This window comes from Glandiceps talaboti, chromosome 16 (assembly GCF_964340395.1).
Source record: "Glandiceps talaboti chromosome 16, keGlaTala1.1, whole genome shotgun sequence".
NCBI classification, from domain to species: domain Eukaryota; kingdom Metazoa; phylum Hemichordata; class Enteropneusta; family Spengelidae; genus Glandiceps; species Glandiceps talaboti.
The window spans coordinates 11,050,497-11,073,181 of NC_135564.1; the positions used below are offsets into that span (position 1 = coordinate 11,050,497).

Sequence of the window (22,685 nt, forward strand, 5' to 3'; positions counted from 1 at the left end):
ACACTGAACAGTGCTGTTACTTTCTTGAAGGTAACACATAGATTACAAAGCTTGTTTTCTTGTAAGACAACATACTCAGAGCTGCTGTTTTCTTCAAGATCACATACTAAAAGCTTCAGTTTTCTTCAAGACCACATACTTGGAACTTGTACGACAACATACTCAGAGCTGCTGTTTTCTTCAAGATGACATACCAAAAGCTTCAGTCTTCAAGATCACATATTTGGAACTTGTAAGACAACATACACATATATCTGCTGTTTTCTCCAAGGTCACAAACTAAAACGTTCAGTCTTCAAGATCACATATTTGGAACACGTTAGACAACAGAGTATACACAAAGCTGCTGTTATCTCCAAGACCGCAAACTAAAAAGCTTCACTTTTCTTCAAGCTCACACAAATAAAACAGTTGTTTCCTATTCCCAGCATATATTTTCAGAAAACATTCACAGTGTGTACAAATCCTAAAAACCTTCCAACATCTGTGATTACTTAGTCCAGTTTTGATGATTGTAGACTTCTTCTTCCATTGACTGCCCTTGACAGTGGGTTGCTAGCTGTCAGTGATTTGTCATGTGATCTACCTTGGTAGAATCCCAGTCTATCCAGTAGATAGTCCCTCATGGTCATTGTAAATTTATTTCCAAGACACATTGCTGTGAATACGCCAAAGGCTACGTTGTATCCAAACACGATGTAGAAACTACCAAGCCAGTCAATGCGTCCAAACTCACCCAGTAAGTCAAATGTTGTGATGCCTGGCAACAAAAACAAAATAAGTTGACCACGTGTCAGTTATCAAATAAAAAAATAAAAAATATTTCCCTTCCAAAAAATCTTAGATGGTCATTTTTGACTGATGTTAATATATTGGTTAGCTGAATTTATTTGTTACTTTCGATAACATTATAAATAATAATCAAAAAACTTTCACACCATACTTCCCTCTGTTCAAGATGTGATTAAAGCTCCTTAAGTTTATAAACTTTTGTTGCTTTACTTTGTCATTACAAATGCCCAAATGCTCATACACAATATGGCCAATACCCCTTAAGTATGTATCAAACGTTGAGTCAAGATCAAACAGCAATGCTTGTGATTTCACAGGGACAAAGGGATGGAAATACTGGTAGTATACAATGCCCTCATATGGTCATATGAGAGAATACATACCACTAGGTTGAAAGACAGCATAACTATTCCTAAAAGTTCATTAGCCTTTTCTGACCATATACTATGTCCCCTTTAAATTCAAAGACTGATGACTATACCCCTAGAGGTGAAATAGTGACTTACCAATGCACCGTGACAAGAGAGGCAAAGCTGAACTAAGTATCAATAAAACTGTAGAGTTGGCAATTATCTTGGTCATGGCAGTATCACTGTGTTTTGGACGCAAGGATTTAAACCAAGGTACACTGTAAAATCCAACTAAAGATGCTAACATGACATAACTGAATAATGGTAGTCAAGGAAACTTTGATTTCAACTTTGAAAATCGACGCCCTCTATGGTCAGTACAGAAAAAACATTAGAGTACCACCTATATGGGATTGTATGAAATAGAGCTGTCTTAGGACAAAGCATTGACTCACTAGGGACATTACCACATTCAAGTGTTTGTTATGCTGAATCACACTGTAATGCAAGTCTGGGGTAGTAATAATTAGTTTTGTATCACACACAACTAAAGATTCTAATTACGTACAAGTAATGTTTTGCATTTGTCAATCTGTCTGTTTGCTGGCTTTACTCCTAGTCTTGGGTAATTTCAGGATACAAAATTGTTCCCCAAATCAAAACCATCTTGTCTCAACAAATATTCATAAGTATGACATGAGACAAGCTTGTACATACAATATTAATTTTCAGAGAGAGAGAGAGAGAGAGAGAGAGAGAGAGAGAGAGAGAGAGAGAGAGAGAGAGAGAGAGAGAGAGAGAGAGAGAGAGAGAGAGAGAGAGAGAGAGAGAGAGAGAGAGAGAGAGAGAGAGAGAGAGAGAGAGAGAGAGAGAGAGAGAGAGAGAGAGGGAGGGAGGGAGGGAGGGAGGGGAGGGAGGGAGGGAGGGGGGGAGGAGGGAGGGAGGGAGGGAGGGAGGGAGGAGGGAGGGGGGAGGGGGGAGGGGGGGGGGAGGGGGGGAGGGAGGGAGGGAGAGAGAGAGAGAGAGAGAGAGAGAGAGAGAGAGAGAGAGAGAGAGAGAGAGAGAGAGAGAGAGAGAGAGAGAGGAGAGAGAGAGAGAGAGAGAGAGAGAGAGAGAGAGAGAAATGAGGCTTTTTTCAGAACCATTGATTTTAGTACAGGAAGGCACTACCTGTCAAGAAAGTACCCACTAATGATGTACTAGCTATGTATGCAAGGATACAATATAAGTAAAACTTCAATAGCTGAACCAATTGATCCAAGCTTGGACAATGATGCTTTACCCAGAGCAAGTTCCTATAAAAAACAAACACACAAAGATCATTATTATTTAGATATCAATATTCTATGAAAATTCAATCCTTACATTTTAATAAGAAATATTGATGCATTTGTGACTGAAGTCCTTGAATGAAATATTAACACATCTTCCTTACAGCAATGATATGGTATGATCAGGCTTTGGTATACATCCTACGAATAATAATTTGTCATTTGCATAATTAACCATTTTTTGGTATACATCCTACGAATAATAATGTCATTTGCATATTTAACCATTTTTGGTATACATCCTATGAATAATAAATTGTCATTTGCATAATTAATAATTTTTTCAGTAATTAGACTATATCTTGAGAATGCATGCTTTAAAGTCCACATGATTTTGTTGTTTGAATTCACTTCAATCCCATCTTATGAAAGGAAACAGAGAGAAAACCAGCTTACCTGCACTCCTACAGGCAATGAGCCGTAACCCAGTAGAAGCTTGAAAATATTCTGTCCAACCATACACAATGATATCACTGTCAACAGAAATAAGAACAACCAAACCAAGGGATATGCAACATTTCGTTGCCAAGGTGATGCTTTTTGTTTTCTCTCTAACTCTTTTCTTTCACTTTCTACTTCTTTCAGTCTTCTTCTCAGCTCCGTGTGACCATTCTGATGCAGACTGTTATTGCTTCCTATTGGTTGAATGAGAGAAATTAACCAGTCATTAGAAATCACTTTTACCTCTACACTCATTTCTACACTATACCGGTATGTAATAAAAACTTGGATGCTAAATGACATAAAATGTACTGGTTTCATTCACTTTCACTTATCAGTATGGAGCTGTCATTGATCAGAACTTGGGGCAGGAAGTGATGCACAGGCCTTGCAAGTTGCACGGCATCTTACATTAAATGTATTGTCATCTATTTCTATTGTTATATTTATGACAATACACACAGTCAACAATACATTTAATGGAGGTTCCATAGCAAGGCCTGTACATCATTTTCACCCAAGTTTAGATTGATGCTAACTCCATACTGATTAGTGAAAGCAAATGGAAACAACACATTTTATCTCCTTTTACATCCAAGACTTTATTAATCATAGTGAATTCACAAAGTATCATTTTCCTTTTAATGTTTCATGGGGTGATGATATCCCTATTTACAGTCAGACTCTCTTCCAGACAGTCCTCTGGTTTCACTGAACTGTCGATAACATTTACTTGGACCATATAGCTATATAGCTGTAGGTTTGAGTTGAGAAATGTCCTCACATCCACCTTTATGATGTGTCCTCATTGGTTACATTAGAATAACTGTGACAGAGCTGATAAAGCCAGCGGTCTATGAAAGAGAGTGTCTATACACATATATCCTGGGACTCATCCTGCTTCAATGACTTTTGGTTGGTACCTCAGTATGGGCAGATTTGTATCAACACCTACACCTGTACATGTATTAACATATGGTACGCCACATGCTAAAAATACACGATAAGAAAGACTTCTTAAATGACCTGTGTCCTCAGTCGAATGATTCAAGACATGCTTATCTTTCCATAGACTGAAAATTTCATCATTGTGGGCACTGTTGTACTGTTGTGTGCACACACTAGTGGTACTTGCTCTACAGTGCAATACCGAAAACATTATTGCATACCTGTATGCAAATAATATGTAAATGAGTGCATGATTCTTTCGAGTACATGTACACAAAATTGTGTGATCACAGAGTGTGATTTTTATGGGATTTTGCTGTTTCAGATATATATTACGTAACAATAACAGAACCCTATGACATGTGAGTGACAGTGTGGGTACTCAGGGATATTTACATTCACGCTTGCAGTGTTTTCTGCTGCACTTTCATGAGCTACATTTGTGAAAGTACAACCCACAGAGAACACTGCAAGTGCTCATGCAAATACCCTGAGGAGTTCACCACACTTGCAGTCATGAGACATGGACTTCTGTCATATATTACCTTTGCTTTGAAATGACACTTGAATATCAGACTCCCACTAAGGAAGTCCTACTACGATCTCTGTGAATTTTACTTACTTGCATGTAACTTTGATACAACTGAATCAATCAGTACCAGAAATTCATCAATATCTATAGAAATATAAATATTAATCAACTTCTCAAAATAAATCAACAACTTTTTTAAAAGTTCTACCCTACGGTAATTTATCTTTTGAAAGTTTGTGCATTCTGGATAAAAATTAGAAAAATTTGTAAAAGGACAGTCGTTAGTGTGACTAATGATGAAAATAGTGTTTTTTTGTGGGTTATCAGATAGTAAGGGATGGGGGGGGGGGGGGAACCAAAATTTGAGTGTTACAAGTAGTTGTGCATCGGTGGCATGTCAAATTGGCTTAAGCCTTTAAAAAAAAATTGTTTGGTTCCAGTTACCCAACCCCACCTAGATTTTCACTGCCGACCTTAGATTTTTTTTATGTATTTAAGAAAAAAATAAATATAATCGCCGAAATTGTGAAGTCTCACGAGAAAAAACTGGATACGGAAACTGACATCAACTTAAAAAGACACTATAAAACTGTTCTTCCAATTTGTAATGGCTGTACATCTGATGAGAAGAAACCAATAACACAGAGATATGGAAAACAACGGAAAACATAACTACCTGAACTAGACACTCACACATGAAATTTTTTTTTTAAAAAAAACAAAAAATCTACATACCCCATCTATTCTAAACTTGAGCGTAATCAGAACCACACAATTTGTTTAGGTCTTAGAAGACACACTGGTTAGTCTGTAAGATCTGTTCTGTCAGACCTATAACCATTTTCTCTCTGTATGTGATGGCTGATGGGGCGGCATGACACATACCGGTACTATACATGTGGGCTCATGTTCTATGATCTCTCTTTCTCTCTCCACGTATAGTCAAATTGACATATTCTACCAAAAATCTAACTAAATCCTGCTGGGGAAAGGTTGAACAGTGCATGTCAGTAGTAATCACACGCTGACACGTGGTTGTAATTGGTTACTTCATTCAGTTTACTACAAACTCAACCTCCAATCTTAATGTAAGTCATGTAAGAACATGATAGCGCCATCACGTTTACGTCATTGTTCCAATAGCATTAACCTACTACTGTCAGAGGTAATAATGGAATGTCATGCTAAAGGAAGCCATTTCACTATACTGTGGAGAGAGATCTTAGAAAATGAGCCTACATGTATAGTTACTACACTACACTACAAACATCACACCTTACAGACTACACACAAGTGTGACCTATAGAAAACATAACATGCCAGTAGGTTTACTTTCAAAGGTCTGACATGCACGCAACTTTACATTTGTATTAGAATTTAGATCACACATTGTGTTTTCAACGTTTCACACACAATATTTTGATTTTTACCTTCTAGTTTTCTCTTGATATCGGCTTCTTCAAATCTTGCAGAATGAACTTCATCATCTAAATCATGCATAAATTGTGGTTTGACAACCAGCTGACCAATCACAGTGAACAAATGAGTCACACCCAGCGGTGTTGAGACTGAAAATAGAAATAGGAGGGTGATGTCAAAATCAAATGTATAAATTGACCAATCACAGAGAACAAGTCAGATGAATACTGACCAATCACAGAGAACAAGTCAGATGAATACTGACCAATCACAGTGAACAAGTCAGATGAATACTGACCAATCACAGTGAACAAATGCAAACAAACAAACAACAAAGAACTCATGGCATTTTACTTTTCAATTATAGGGTCTCAAAGAGCAAGAAATAGACTGTCTACTTACTGAGGAGCATTAAAACACCAAGCAGTGATATACAGGAGTACAAGTATGGCAGGTAAAAATCCCAGAAATCTGTCAGGTAGAAACAACAAATTTATCATATAATATCATATACATGTACCTCATTTTCCTGTTTTTCATAGTGTCCTGAAATCATCTGAAATGACTGGAATAGACATACACTTCTTAAAGATGTCCAACCCTCTGAATAAATGGTATGTCCCACTACATTTTCACTGTGGGTATCATGTGTCCTGCACACATGCTTTATGAAATGGGGGACACAGAGCTATAATTCAATTCTATCAAAGTGAACAAATCTTTCACTCAAGCTGAAGTATCTGCTGAACGTATTCATTACCTATTCACTAAATGTGGTCATTATATATAGTCATGCGAATTTATTAAGGTGCATAGCTGATCACTTTATTAACATTTTCCTTCTCCTTGCTTTATAAAAATGAGAAAAAACAACCAGTTTCTTCACTTCCATTTTAAAAAATACATGAAACAAGACATTTAGAGGTGTAAGGTAATCACTGTGTCTAAAATGCAATCATATCAAATTCCTACATTCTCATGTCTGTAGAATTTTACAGTCAGTCTCCAGAGGGCGCACTATAACACCCTTACTCTGCTCATCACTCCAACATGAAAAGTTGCAATCTGAGAGTACAAGTTTATAACTTAATCCAAACTTTGAAATCACCAAGACCTCCTTAGGACTAATATGCAATAATAACTAAGTAGGTGAGAGAAATTTGACCTCTCTCTAATTACATTTGAGCAGCTCACATGTGTGATATTTGAAACTCTAGCTAATAAAAAATATGAGTGGATCGTGTCAAAATATGATATTAGATATGGCACTGGGCCAAGAAATAGTTGTTATGACGTGACTTGTTTTTATCAAAGTAAATACATATTTCGTATCAGTTCATCCAACTTTGATATTAATAAAAATGACATTTAGATAATAATCCTCAATTTTTTCTCTCTGTTAAGCTGAGAAAAATATGAGTGACTTGAAGGCATTGTCACTTCGAGACAAAACTCTTATTATGAGTCAATGAAGAAAAACATTGAGGGGGGGGGGGTTGTAATTCTACCTCCATTTATGGAAAAACGAGAAAATTCCTTTCATTAGTTGTGATTTAGAATATTTTGACTAATAATTTGAGCCAGCACAACAAATGATGTAGGCACACATTGTCGTGATGTAGAGCAACCAGGTTATGAATGCCATATTTTCTGGACAACTTGGCTTGTGGGTGGTACATGTATAATCAAACTTATACAAGACACAGATAGAAACAGATATTGATCTGCTGTGATATCTCCACTAAATGTGGTCATAAATACTACAATTGAATAACATATAATCTATGCTAGTGTTGTTGGCTCTACACAAAAAAAGATAGTGAATACATATTTAAGATATCATCGTGGAAAAAATGTACTTTTATGACTGGTCAAATCTGAGATATGTCTGGCTCCCAGACGCCCCTGAAATTTCTAATGTGAATGAAGTATTATGTACAGCTGAAAATACTAATTAGCACACAAATATATACACATTATATAAGTTATGCATACCAGCTGTGGGTGGTTTAAAATCAAGTCAGAAATAGGCAGTGAGAATTGTTAAAATTTGACAGCTCATCATTTCAAATTTCATTTTCTCAGACTCTCAAGATGTAAGCTAAGTTTTGCATGACCTCCAACAGCTATTCTTCAGGAGTCGTTTGAAATTCTGCAACGTTCAAAGACATATGAAATCCTATTCCACCTAGTCAGATCAATTTTACATTTTTACATGTGATTGTGAATGCAATTTAGCAATCTCTAAGCTATGTATTTAATTACTAGTATTTCAGGTATTCTGAAACTAGTAATCTTAACTTATAAGATGGAAAAACACTATCACGCTGGTAGAAATACTCCCTACTTTTATGCCTGTTTCAAATATTATTTACTGAGCTATGAGTTGAAGGGTTTATTCATTGTGTAGACGTTTACTGTTTTCATTCTGAAATTAGTAAACCTAACTTAACTTATAAGATGGAATAACACTATTATGTTAGTAGTAGAAATACTCCCTACTTTTATGCCTGTTCAAATGATATATACTGAGCTATGAGTTGAAGGGTTTATTCATTGTCTATGTTCAATGTTTTCATTCTGAAACTGGTAACCTTAATTTATATGAAGGAATAACGAATTACGTTGGTAGAAATGCTCCATACATTTATGCCTGTTCAAATGTTATTTATTGAGCTATACATTCTGAAATTAAAGGTTTACGGTGATTGTCTAGATCTTCAAAATGGTAATCTCCAGAATTTAAACAGTACTATATTGTAGACACTGCCTATTTCTACCATCTCTAGGCCAGTCTACTGTCATTTATTGAGCTATATTTTCTGAAATTAAAGGTTCATCTTCGAGGTTTTCATTAAGATATTCTGAAAATGGTAATCTTAGGAATTTATGCAACTAATAAACCAACTTTAACAAACATGTAACTGGCTACATACCTATAATCCATAATGTTGGTCTAAAACATTGTATATCATTCAATAAATTGCTACTTGGTGTGTAAACCTTGAAGTACATACATACCACTTATAGATTCCTGGGTGATATTGTCTACATCCAACAAGGCAGTCAAGACAACGGTAAATCCAAATACTAGCATACCAAGAAGTAAAAGTACAACCACAGTTTCATAGATCCTGGCTTTAATACCCTGTGAATACAAGATAAAAGTGTGAAAGTAGAACGAACACTGGCATGACCATTATTACATATATATTTGCAGTAGTGCTTGCACATACAAGTGCATGTAATTTCAGAAGATTTTCAGTAGATTTACTGGTCTAAGTAATTTGATACAACTTTTTGAAGAGAGTGTCTCTGTAATGAATGTGTTTGCAGTGTTTTCTGCTACACTTCCACTTGAAAGCATGAGTACAGAGAACACTGCAAGCACTCGTGCAAATCCCAAGTACGCCACACTTGTACTCACACATCATAGGGTTCTGTCATATTGCATTGCAGGAATGAGCCATTTTTTGTTAACTGTAGAGCAAAAAATACATACTATCAAATTTCATGTCTTTTGAATTAAATTTGAAATCACACAACTTACCTTTTTGGAGCCTGCAAAGCCTTCAGATTCAGTCAAAAAATATGCAAACGGAATCAAAATGAAGAGAGCAAGGTTGGAGAAGAGGAAGATTTGATTCCACAAACCTAGTAAGAAGGGAGAAAGAGAGAGAAAAAAAATAGACAATGGTGAAAATAATGTAGAGAAAAGATGAACAATCTAAACATTTACTTTGAAATTACATGTGAAATAGTCTACGATTAAATGCTTGGTTCGATAACATCATACATTCTTTCCAATATATTAAGAAAGCTACGTACAATGTACATTATATTTCCAATATGTATTTAAAAAGTCATTCCTTGTCTTTGACATAGAAACATTTGATGTAAAAACTGTTTGGCTAGACACGTAAGAACACATACTAACCATGTATAAGTGATTCATTGAGCCATTTGACATAGTAACTGTTTGGATAGACAAGTAAAACTTCATTGGTGACAATAGATATAGGCAGTAGTAAAACAGCGCCAATAGACACGGCTAATGTAAATGAACAGATCCATAATGCAATCTTATAAACCATGGCATCTTCATCATCACCTAGGAAACAAACCAGAAGCAATAATAGTGTACATACATGTAGATAGTACAGTGCTATGTAAAGAAATATGCATTTTTCTCATCGCCACATTTTTCATTTTTCTAGGAATTTATTTTTATCTTGCTGGAACCCATGGTTCAACTATGTGAGGAGACACCCTTTCAAATTGCAGAACAAGAGAGAGTGGATTCCATTTTGAGGTTAACTTTTACTTTTGATTTTAATGTTACTTAAATCACTGGTGCCAGTGGTGGAGATACTATATTTTTGTATTTATCTACTTGGCCTCCTATGTATCTTATCAAAATAGGCAAACCTAAGATCCAAGTAATATGGGTAACTATTGAAAGTTAATTAAAAATTCCTGGATTTAATTTTCCATACTACCGTAGTATTTTATATTACCCAAGAAAAATGTAGGTCATAATAAAATTCCATGCACTTTTAATACAAGAACTGATGTACTAAAAGCTAAGCTATCACAGTACCACTCCTAACAGACTGATTACTTGCTATTGTAGCATTCTACACAAGAATCTGTAGCCTCTTGAGTGGATCTATTGCCCTATGCAACAACTACGTCTGTTTGAAATCAAACTGATTTGACAGGCATGATACATTCCCCAATACTGTGGAATGCAAGTATTACATATACCACTCAGGAGTCCAGAACAAAAATGCCATTGAGTGAGTGACAAACCAGGGATCCCAACTCGATGTAAACTACGTCAGAGCTGACCTGCCTGCCTTTCATTATAAACACACCATACACTATATATCTGTTACAGGATGCGATGCAAATAGTATATATATATATATCTGCATGAACACAGCCGTAATCTCACTGACTGACAAAAAACCTGTCACTAATATTTCCTAATATGGATCCATAACTTCCTAATCTAAACATAATCTTAATTTGTTTCAAACACATAGCGGATGTGCAACAATAATCTCATTACTCTATCCAAGCAAGTATTTAATAGCTAAGTCTGAAAACCCCCAGGCCAGTATTACTAGAACAAGGTTAAATAAACATTCCTATTACTGTTGGTTAATAACTTGTGATATTTTGGTTAGGATCAATCATAACATGATATGATGTATTTACAATACTTTGCTGTGATATTAATATTCCATGTTCTAGGGTTTTTCATCGTCTTGTCTAGAACTAAATATGTATACATATGGGCTTCTCTCTCTGTCCCTCTCCCTCAACTTTTTGGGCAAGATCAATTTTATGATCAATTTGTCAGTCAAGAAATTTCACCTTTTAAATGCCAGTAAATTAAAATGTCACCTGCTAAATGCTGATATTTACAGGAATTTACCAGGATTAGACATTTATCACTTGCAAATGCTAGTACTTACTGGCAATTTACTAGGCTTTATAGTGGAATCCTATTTTTCCAAATTTGAAGTTTTTTTGTGTATGAACAAATACATGTACCTCCCCCCTTCCCCCGACAGCAAGAGGATTACCCCCCTCCTCCATCCCCTGGTAGAATGAGGATTAACCCCCCTGCCAAAGAGGCAAAGAGGATTAACTTACCCCCCTGCCTCCCTCAAAGTTTTAGTGAATATAACTATAGCCCTTAGATCAAGTATGGGGAAAGTGACTGTTTAAGGAGGGGTGGGGTGGGGGTGGGGGTGGGGGTGTCCATTTAGCCATACAACACAAAACAATGTCGTATTCTAAGGGTCTACTTACTGGTGTAATAATCTTCTTTGTCTGTGCGTCTTCTAAAATGACTGCTAAATAAATATGCCAAGATGTACAGTATAGTGAAGAATAAGCCAGAAATCTGAAAGACAACAAATACAACATTTTATTACAATAAATGGTTTTTGTTTATTGCTTATGGTAAATATTTGACATGTATATCTCCTTTAGAATAGCTAAAATTGTGATAAAAAAATAAATAATTGTAATTTTGAAAGCTGACAGAAGTGGAAACATTGTCAAATAGCTGACAATCATGACATCAGACACAAGTGCAGTATATTGGGTCAATATGCTAAATCTAAAAGTGCCATATCAACACAAATACACAGCAAGATACACAGCATAGACATTTTACATATATACATGTATATGTAAAATTTTACATATATATATATAATATATACACACACAATATAGTTATTATTGCAAATATGTATTAATATGTATATAAAACATTCAAAATTAGTATAGTTCCCATCTATTGCAATATATGCCAAATCTATTGATAACTTTTTATAACTGTAGCATTACATTATATCTTATTCAAACTACTATACTCCATACATATCTCTATTGAATAACAGAATTTTTTGTTGTAAGTCAAAATGCTAGAAATTTGGTATTGTTGTGAGTCGCCCTATATAGTCAGGAGTACCGTAGTGGATTACCAAATTTTGTTGGGTCAATAGTAGAAGTTGCTGTTGTCAGTGGCACATCAAAATAAGTTGGAGGGCATACTGATACACATATTATACATCTATTGAATGTGACACCATGAATTGATATTTGTGATTATGAATATATTTTACTTTAGATTTTCCATTTGTATCTGTATCTCGAAAAACATGTCAACTGACCAGATAACTGGTATATCAATGGAGAGAGAAGGTATGAGCTATATTTGCTATAATACTGCCTGGTTGTTACATAAAATACAAATAATATATGATAAATTTCATTTTTTACTTCAAGATTTCCCCTAGGAAAGAGGAAAATAAAACCCATATTGTAATTTGATGGAAGAAAACTCATGTGATACACTAGCCTACATTCTATAAGTTTGTCATTGAATTAGGTCATTAACCCCTCGCATGCTGTAAGTTGTGGGTTAGCCCAAATCAATGACAAGCATAGAATCTAGGTTTAGTGGTACACTTCAAAATGCTGTTCAATTCATGAATACAGAGTGAGATTTACATGGCAAACACTGAGCAAAGACAGCTGTCATAGACATTTCCTTTCCTTACACAATTTATATACAGTATAATTGCCTTGAGATTCAGACATATTCATGTTTTTGTCTCTGTGGAGAGGCCTAGAGTAGAGGTAAGGGTAGGGTGAATTCTCAACACAAATACTGGTACCCTGTGTGGTATGTACACAGGTATACATTCTGACAAAAAGGCTGTCAGTAAGAGTATACATGTAGGAAGTATTTTAAAGACTTGTGTTTTTGTGGGTTTTTTTTTTTACTTTTTTTGTTTTTTTAAACATTTTACTTTGGGTTAACATCTGAAAATATGTACATCGATCTACTAATACCATCTCACATAGTTCAATCTCTGCTATTTTTCACTGTTATATTTACTTTAAGTTTGATAATGCAATCATTTTAATCAGGACAAACTGATAAAATATATCTGTACACTGACCCTCAGAAACAGGGTTCACAAGTCTTCTTTTTTTTTTTTAAGAGAATGTACAAGGTTAGACTGTTGTTCAGCCTAATCAGTCTTCTCTTTACAGTAGGTACTGGCTGATACATGTGGGTGTGTCATCTTACACAGACAAACTAGTTGCATAACAATAGAACAAGTTTCTCATTCTTGTCTGATGACACCTGAGAGAAGTCTGAAGGGAAGGGTCAAAACATCAAATCATGTACAACAATGTAGAAAGGTAGCTTGGACACTATCATTTGTGAATTCATCCATGAATTGAGCCTGCATGATACCTGTTGAATTTCAAAATGAAAGTATACCATAATAATGAAAAGGTCTATGCAATAGTCATTTCACAGTTTAATTAAGTACAATTTTAGAAATTTGCACATCATCATGTTAGCTAGTCTAGTTCCTGTCAGACCGTATTTCGTACTACGTTATCGCCATACTATACCGTACGTCTAGTCAATTCCGTAACTCTCACACAGAATTCTGTGCTCCCTCCTACAGTGTTCAGATAAACATGATAACATCGTCGCGTTCCCACATGATTTTAGTTTAAGCAGACTGGTGGAGTCTGGTTGGACATTTACATATCATATTAGTCCAGCTGTATCAATGTATATTAATGAGAGATGAGGACAGCCTGTCAATTTGTGATGGATTACTACTGACATGCACCATTTGCGATTCGCCCACCATGGGGGTTGAACCACAATTAACGCCTTGAGTAACGGGATTGACTAGACGGTATAGTATGAAGATAACATACAGGAATACGGTCCGTCAGGAACTAGATTACATTTAGTTTGGAAGCCATGCAAATGGGGGTTTACTATAGCTTAGAATCCATGTTTCTTTATACAAGAAACAGATCAATCTTTTTCTAAAGTTTCTCTAAACAAATTATTTTCTCAGAAACATCTTTCTTATTTATATTCATTTTTACATGTTAATTGTTGACTGAATGGTTCTCGTATATCTCAAGTCTATTTTTCAATCGAAAGTCACAGGCTGGCAAGTTTTTTTGTTGCAGCCTGAAAATGTCTTGCCTAGAATCTAAGCAAATCAACTTCTAAAATTCTTAATAGTGCTCAAGCATAGTACAATGTAGGAAAGAAAGCATTGAAGTCGACACGCCTCAGATTGTCGCTTGAAACTGTAAACAATGTGATATAAATAATTCAGAAGAGAGTTTTTGGTTGACTGGTCACTGCATGGCAGACAGTTAAATGTACATTGTATACTTATCTATTGTTGGTTACATCTTTTCCTGCTGTACAACACATAATTCACCATGTTGCAAGGTATGTCAGGTTAAATGATGTACACCACTGTAATTACATAAGGGATGGGATACAATGTCACACAGGCTCAATAAAGCGACCTTCAATTGTTTAGGGGAGGAGGGGGTCTGGCTTCCATGCGATTGCTGAACTTCATTTTCATACTTCTAACCAAATTTGGAAAGCTTTCACTCCTTCAATTATAACTGCTTCTTATTCACTACTGTGGTTTCGATAATTTGATTAAAATTTACTTCTAATGTGAGATACAGTGCTGGATTTCCAGTACTATTTTTATGTGTTTACCATCATGTCAGTATAAACTGGTTCATAAGGTTGGAACTTCATGTTTACCATCATGTTTTTACATTGCATTGATTGTAGTGGTGTGACTGCTACATTTTGCATCACGGTTTACATCATATATTCATGTGTGATGTCGCACTTGTGAATGTTCGTTTAGGGGGAGGGGGAGGGGGTTTTGGCATAAACGAACGATGTTTGTTTATTGAGCTTGTGCGACATTGTGCAATCATCCCGACATTGTGCAATCGTCTCTAACTAAAAGGTGATTGATGTACATTTTTTGTACAGGTTAATGACTACACATCTTGACAATTACATCACAAAATTTGAATTATTTGCTCACCTTGCCAGTCAGTAAACAAAATAAATTGCAATCATTATCTTTAAAAAGATTAGCTGGACTACTATTGGAGGACATATCCAGGGTATTGACCCACTATCTAGTAGATTGCTTGAAACCCTTGGATTGCATAGCCTGGAGCCAGGGTTTTATTTCTTACAAACTTTAGACATATCATGTCGTTTACTAGTATGAATTCATGGCCAGAGATTATGAATTCATGGCCAGAGATTCTCTACTATCAGTATTTAAAAAAAATAACAACAGTAGCTGTTGTATATCAATATAATAAATATTTGCCTGTCTGATCCACACTAGAGGGAAATTCTTATCAATTTTGCTCATGGCATGATTTGTTATTTGGTACACCACTAGTTTCTATGTAACAAGTGAGTAATAGATGTGAAGGACTATTGCTACTACACTATTTCAGCTATCCTGTTCTTTTGACTTTTTTGATTTTTGAATTTTCGCTCACCTTTCCAAAATCGAAAAAATGGCAGTTAGGTTAGGCTTGGCTGAAATAGTACAGTGTAGTAGCAATAGCCCTTTAAGTGTAGAGGTTGACTATAGGAGTGTACACAAAAACAAACTTTTCAGTTTATTCACAGCCTAGAGTCTATTACATGTAAAGCATACCCACTTCAATACTTTTCTTCTTGCATTGAATTTGATATGCTAAAAGATTCTAGGCCAGTTTACTCATGGCATAGTTTTAAATTGACACACAACAATCAAGGATGAATTAAAAGTATCAAGCTTGAATGGTAATGTTTGACAATCGAATTCAATCGAGCGTGAAAGGAACAGACACAACTGTGATTTTCAAGATAAACTTAATTGATACATTGTAAGACCCCTGTATATAAACTACACTCTTTGAAAAGTTGAATTCAAAACAATCAAAGCTTTGGAAAAGTATGTACATTTATATCTTAAGTTATAGCACTGACAATCACATTTAATATTCCTCTTTCAATTTAAATTCAGGCAACTGCTGAAGATTTTACCATGATTTTATTCTCTTCTGAACTACCTGCTGCTGTACTAGTTTGCTGTTTGTATTTTGAAATTGTGTTATATGTAAGTTGTTTTGTAATTTGTTCTCTGGACTTAAAAGTTTTAATAATATTATATATACATGTAGTATGCAGTCTGTTTCATATCATTTTAACATGATTTGATATCATGGTTAGTAATTTTTCTTTGTCAAAAGAATAAGGTAAAGCCTAAAGGTCTCACTGTCCCAATTCTCTGATGGAAAGATGACTACTTTAACTGATAAGATTCTCTAGGGATAGACGGTAAAAGGTTATTCTATAAATATCATAACGTAACATGGTGCCTTCAAAATTTTATTACAACTGAACTGAAATGTCAACTCACTGGTTCTGTGATGCCAATACACTCATGGATAGTGAACAAGTATAGCAGAAGCCTGGAATCCATGCAGATGGGGTTTAAATTTGGGTTTTCCCATCCCCATTGGCATGAATTCCAGACTAGTGTAGCAGAGTCATAGACCCAATGAGAAGTACATAAACAGGCTATCCCAGTAAAATACAATAAACGTATATTGTGAATTTTATGTAATTTAATGCATAGTGTAATGAATAACAATAAAATCCATGAATGTCAATATTGTCACAAAATTGTTCTCTGTAGACTTTTACATGTTATTGAAAGCAGTGAATTTTCATATGTATGGCAACAATAAAGTTACATTAGCCATAACTGTAGCATACCACTAGCTATTATGGTGTGTAACTAATACCATATACACATGTTATTGTCAGCTCTGGTATTTATGAGTAAAGACGACCAAAGAATACAACCACTGTAATGGTGTCACACCACATGTACTTTATATCAAAACAGATTTTTCTGTTAGTCAAAAGGCTGTAATGTACCATGCATACATGTATATATGTAAACAGTATCAAAACCGATTTTTTACTGTTGTTTTATTTTTAGTCAGTGACGGACCCCAGATCTGTGAGTACCCTGGTAAACAGTCTCATATTGAGTTTATATGTTATACCAGACCGGGATGCAGGCACAAGTATAAAAATAAACATACAAAGGGTTTGAAAATCAGTATTTACAGAATTAGCTAACCTCTTTTATCATTGTTACAATGTACTAAGATTTTTAAAATGATAATTTGTAATATTTGATAAAAAAATAAAAAAATCCTAAAAAAAAAACCCAAAAAAAACCCAACCCAGCTTTGATGAACTCAACATTTATGTTCATGATACAATTAAAATTTATGAAAATACATACATGGCAACTGAAAACTGTTATTAAACTCAATAATAAATTACTAACTTATTAAGCAATCACATCATAATAATTAAAAGCCTGGAGACTCCTCATCATCGGTTTTCGATTCATTTCCTATTTTTTGAAAACCAATGACAAATATCTGGGCTACATAAGTGAATGGAATGAATATGACAATAAACATGACAAAATCACATTGTATTAAAACTCAAAGATGTCATCTTTTCTCTTACTTGTTATTAAAATGTCGGTGAATTCAATGGTGTTGGAATTATATGGGAAGAGACACACATTACCAATTTATAAATGTACTATGCAGATCCAAACATTGAAAATATTACGGTAACTATAGAAATTCATGATTTGGAATTATCAAAGGTAAAGTCTAGAAATTGAAATACACCAACAGAATACACATGATTATTGAAATTGAATTGGTCTGACGTTTGAAAAGCACTAAGAGCAAGTGATCTAATGACGAGAACAATCACATTTTTCTTATTTGATTCCATTCTCATAGAATTCAACACTTGACTACATCAGTATACTTCACAAAGATGACTCACTAAGGTTGAAGGTCACCAGGTGACTGAATGAAGTCATTCACCCTCGAGCATCAATAGACAAAATTTTACATGGAACACATTTATAGGTAATATACTTTTACTTGTAACAATATAAATTTAAATTCAAATTCTATTTCTACAGTGTTCTAGACAAATTGGTTAGATGTAAAATTTTGTAATTTAACAAACACATAAAATTTGACTAACAGTAACATGATCCATCAAGCTATCCTATTTATGTCATTTTAAGAAACGTACGTGTAAGCAGTTTATTGGGTTGTGTAAATTACTCACTCTGAGAGAATCACTGATGAAAAAAAAAATGGAGCATGATTCGATGAAGGACTACCCACAAAATACACAATCAAGGTTATTGTAGTTTCAAATATTTCGACCTTTGAACCTATTTTTTACTTAAAGAATTTGATTAAAATGTAGGAAATAATTATACAGCGTAATCTTAATAACTTTACTAATTTACTAATTATCTTGTTTTGGGACAGTCAAATTTGGTACATGTATAATTTGACATCAATACTTTATAGTTATGAATAGGATTCACTGACCAAAAAAATATATACATTTATGCAAATTTATACCATTTACTGCATGATAATCATGTGTCTTAACACAGTTTCATTTTAATAAACAACCTACCATAGAATATTATAAATGGATCGACTAACCAAAACTAGTCTGGGTCGACTCTGGTATCAATCATCTCTGTAAAGAGAGATCTTGACAGAGATTCGATGCCATGACTAGCATGAGACTGAACCAAAACATGTCTGGAGTTATTCTAACATTGAAGTCTATAACCATAACAACCATCATTATTTGCATGGAACAGCTATTTACAAATATATGCATTTACATTTCCTATTTTAAGTTCCCTGTTACCATCCATACAGACATGTATTTGCATGCTTTTGTCTATCATTTAGCAACCAAACTGGAGTTGTAAGCCAGAGTGAATGACAATGGAAGAAAGCCTAATTGTATTACTTGGATATGAGTCATGCATGTCTTGTGTAACCTTGAGCTTTATACTGAGTTGCATCACAATTCTCTGCTATTGAAATCTAGTCTAGTCTGGAATTTACACTTCCATTCACTGTGGTTTAGAGATCACATTGGTGGTTTCGAGACCACGTTGGCATCCAGACTAGTTAATTGAAATCTATCATGTGAGAATATTACGAAGTACAAATGTGTGTGACTGTACTTAGGATATATTTTACATTCTCAGCTTGTTTAATAGATATTTATTATTTTAATGTCACTTTAAATTGAATATTATAATCAAATAAAAAATATGTTCTGATCAAGTGACATCAATAGCATGACATCTAGACTGTTAAAGTACCAATGTCTATGACTGTGCTATAAAGGATATCGTTTACACTCTCGTCTTGTTTTAAAGAAATTTATCATTTTATTATCACTTTAAATTGAATATTATAATCAAATAAAAAATATGTTCTGATCAAGTGACATCAATAGCATGACATCCAGAATGTCAGCATTACTGTTAAAGTACCAATGTCTATGACTGCGCTATAAAGGATATCGTTTACACTCTCGTCTTGTTTTAAAGAAATTTATCATTTTATTATCACTTTAAATTGAATATTATAATCAAATAAAAAATATGTTCCTATTGAGTGACATTATAATCTATAATCAATAAAATCACCATGGAATTTTCAATAGCACTGCAGTGATTATAAAATGTAATGATTTTCTAATGTATTCACAGTACAACTGGAATGACATTACATGTGCTTCACCTTCTACATAGTTATTATGTAATATTTAACATAAGAAGTATACTGTCTAATCTCAAAGACCCACACCAAATTTTATAGAATATTTATCACAAGAATTATATCTCAAAGACCCACAAAAATTTCTGACATAAAAAAATTGTAAAGTAATATTTGTATCACCCGTCTTGCTATAATTATCTGAGAACATGTCAAGAAAATACGATCTGAGCTTTTATCTGGTGCTGTGGCATGGTTATCAGATTCTTATGTGTGACTGGAGTTAATGAAGTCAGATCAGGTTACTTGGCACTACACATTGGAAATCTGTACCAGTAGAAGTAAGTAATAGTGTATAACAATTCACCCCTATGTCTATGGTAATATTAATATGCAAAAAAGTTGAAAATAATCCAAAATCATGGGAGAGCACAATTCTCATCTTGGGTTTCCTAAATTACTTACTAAACCATACAATACTTTGTGTCACACTGTGTTTTAGTTTCTGATCTCAATGCAATTACAACTCGGTAGATGTAATGGTCTGATAATTTTAATAATGGAAGAATAAAAATACAGTAATATTAACCAAAATGATACTCAGGTGCCTGATTATTATAAAGTTAGGACTATCACCTTAAAATAAATCTTAAAATGAACTGAATATACCGTAGGAAAATAACACACTCTCAGCATCAAATGAAACCATATTATGCACAAGGAAAGGTAATAAGGTAAATTGTCTGTCTAGAGCATTCCAAAGATTCCAATGTCCCTGAAGTGTTTATCATCTACCCACATAAATCCCTTCCTTCTGTTCTTCTGCATGTTACCTTGACTTTACTGTCTCCTAAATACATATTTATTGTTTATAAGAAATAAACAATTTGGCCTTGATTATCCTTATAATGAGATATGTATGGGAGGGGTGCACAAGGCTGTGTTGTTTATCTCCCCAGGTGATTTTCATTTTCATTTTATACTCCACTGAGTATCTATAATCAATCACGGTTTTTCAACAATATGAGCAGACCTTGACCCTGCACAGAATCTACATATTTTGTTGTTGTTGGTGGTGGTGTAGTAAAAGCAACGACAGACATATCCATTTTGGAAACGCTATTGTGTATTGTTACACCATTACCGTCTACAGTACTACCACTGCAGCCTCGAACAATGTAAACATGTAACAATAGTCAAACCGTTACGTCTCTCATCAAGATTCCAGTTATTGTTCTACTTGATATAAACCAACTATTGTTTCGCGTACAGGCTGCGCAAACTTGTATGTCGACCGTTCTTTTACTGGAAGATAAAACTTTCGCAGAAGAAAATAATACACACTCGATTTAACACGACAAATGACCGACAGTCACGTCACGCTCATGTTGTTGACGAATAAATATATGTTATAACGTAATTCAACCACTTACGATGTTTTCCCGAACAGCATCTAAGAAATGCTGCTCTCTGCTATCCCATTCCGAGTCCATTCTCTTTCTTGAGCTATGTCTGATCCACGCAGAACAAAATTTGGCCAAATCGTTCAAGTCTCATCGTAAAATTACTGCTGAATAGAGCAAAACATTCACATAATGTTGCGAAGTTTGTTTTTTCTGCAGTCTGCTGTTATTCTCGTCTCGTCTCGCACTGTGCGTGATTTCACGTGACCCTTTCTTGACCTCTGGGCGCGAATGGCAGGATTTTTATAACATTAATAGTTCCTTTCTATGTCTAGCCGTCCTCAAATCAACATGTGTTCTGAATATAAATATCCAAATGAAAAAGACGAAGAAATACAACAACTGTAATCATAAAATGTACCCTTATCATTCCAAAAGTAATCTGACCCGAATGACCCCGGAACGTTCCATTCGTACAAAAGGGTGGTTTGACAACCCAATAGGCTCAAAATGTATCAGTCACAGGTCAAGAAATCTTTTCATGCCACGAGCATGTTTAACCAACATTCCAATTCAAGATTTATATACTCGAATATTTAGGACAGGGATGTTTATGTTGGCCATGAATAAGGCAAACGGCAATCTGTGTGAAACTGGTGACTGATACAGCAAGGACATAAATGTATTCATTTAGTGATGTCACTTCGTGATAAGCCTACTTCCATGCACGTGACTCAAGCCATGGATTTGCGCAATTTCTATGTCAGAACATCCCTTAAAGAACCAACCCCTTGGTATTACGAAAATATCATTTTCTATGTCCAGGGGAGGATTTTTAGGGAATGTTGTGATACAGAAATTTGGCAACTATTTTGTACTATGAGTCTGACATACATATATTTATTTATTTATTTATTTATTTATTTATTTATTTATTTATATATATATATATATATATATATATATATATATATATATATATATATATATATATATATATATATGTTTGTTTGTTTGTTTGTTTGTTTGTTTATTTATTTATTTTATTTATTTCATGCCTTTTGTATCAGGGGCTCACTAAGATTGTTAGGAGCATTACTAACAAAAATTAAAATACATTACTAAAAAGACGAGTAAAACATACAGGAACAAACAACAAAATAAAAAAATGAGGTAAGAATATTGATAAAACGAAAATAAAAATAAAAACATATGCTTCAAATGTTAGTTGTCAAAAAATTTAACGGTTTAACTATTCTATATTAGTTTTAACAAAATCTTTTCTGTTTTCACTTGCTTCAATAAAATATTGTTTGACAAGTTTATCTATTTGTTTACTTACAGACTCGATGTAGTGTTTCGTATTATCTCCTATAAATAAACAGAGTAGTTCTTTCCCTTGTTTAAAATCTTGATA

At 34.3% G+C, this 22,685-nt stretch overlaps 1 protein-coding gene across 1 annotated transcript; it reads right to left on the reverse strand.

Moving 5' to 3' along the window:
* Positions 1-85: 85 nt before the first annotated feature.
* Positions 86-21,450, reverse strand: LOC144447365 (protein LMBR1L-like). Its single transcript, XM_078137349.1, has 12 exons — positions 21,299-21,450; positions 11,637-11,730; positions 9,751-9,924; positions 9,364-9,467; positions 8,835-8,961; positions 6,216-6,284; positions 5,825-5,962; positions 4,485-4,538; positions 2,870-3,108; positions 2,364-2,437; positions 1,299-1,456; positions 86-760 (listed from the first exon to the last, which is right to left on the reverse strand). Exons 1-12 carry the CDS (start codon positions 21,356-21,358, stop codon positions 495-497), a joined length of 1,557 nt encoding a protein of 518 aa, XP_077993475.1. The 5' UTR covers positions 21,359-21,450; the 3' UTR covers positions 86-494.
* Positions 21,451-22,685: the final 1,235 nt, after the last annotated feature.

What these genes read in the sequence shown, in the direction of transcription:
- LOC144447365 (XM_078137349.1), bottom strand. Translation starts at nt 21,358, where the DNA reads ATGGACTCGGAATGGGATAGCAGAGAGCAGCATTTCTTAGATGCTGTT. An exon ending in GCTTTGCAGGCTCCAAAAAG is followed by an intron (nt 8,962 to 9,363) that starts GTAAGTTGTGTG and finishes TTGTATTCACAG; the next exon opens with GGTATTAAAGCCAGGATCTA. An exon ending in CACCCAGGAATCTATAAGTG is followed by an intron (nt 6,285 to 8,834) that starts GTATGTATGTAC and finishes TCTACCTGACAG; the next exon opens with ATTTCTGGGATTTTTACCTG.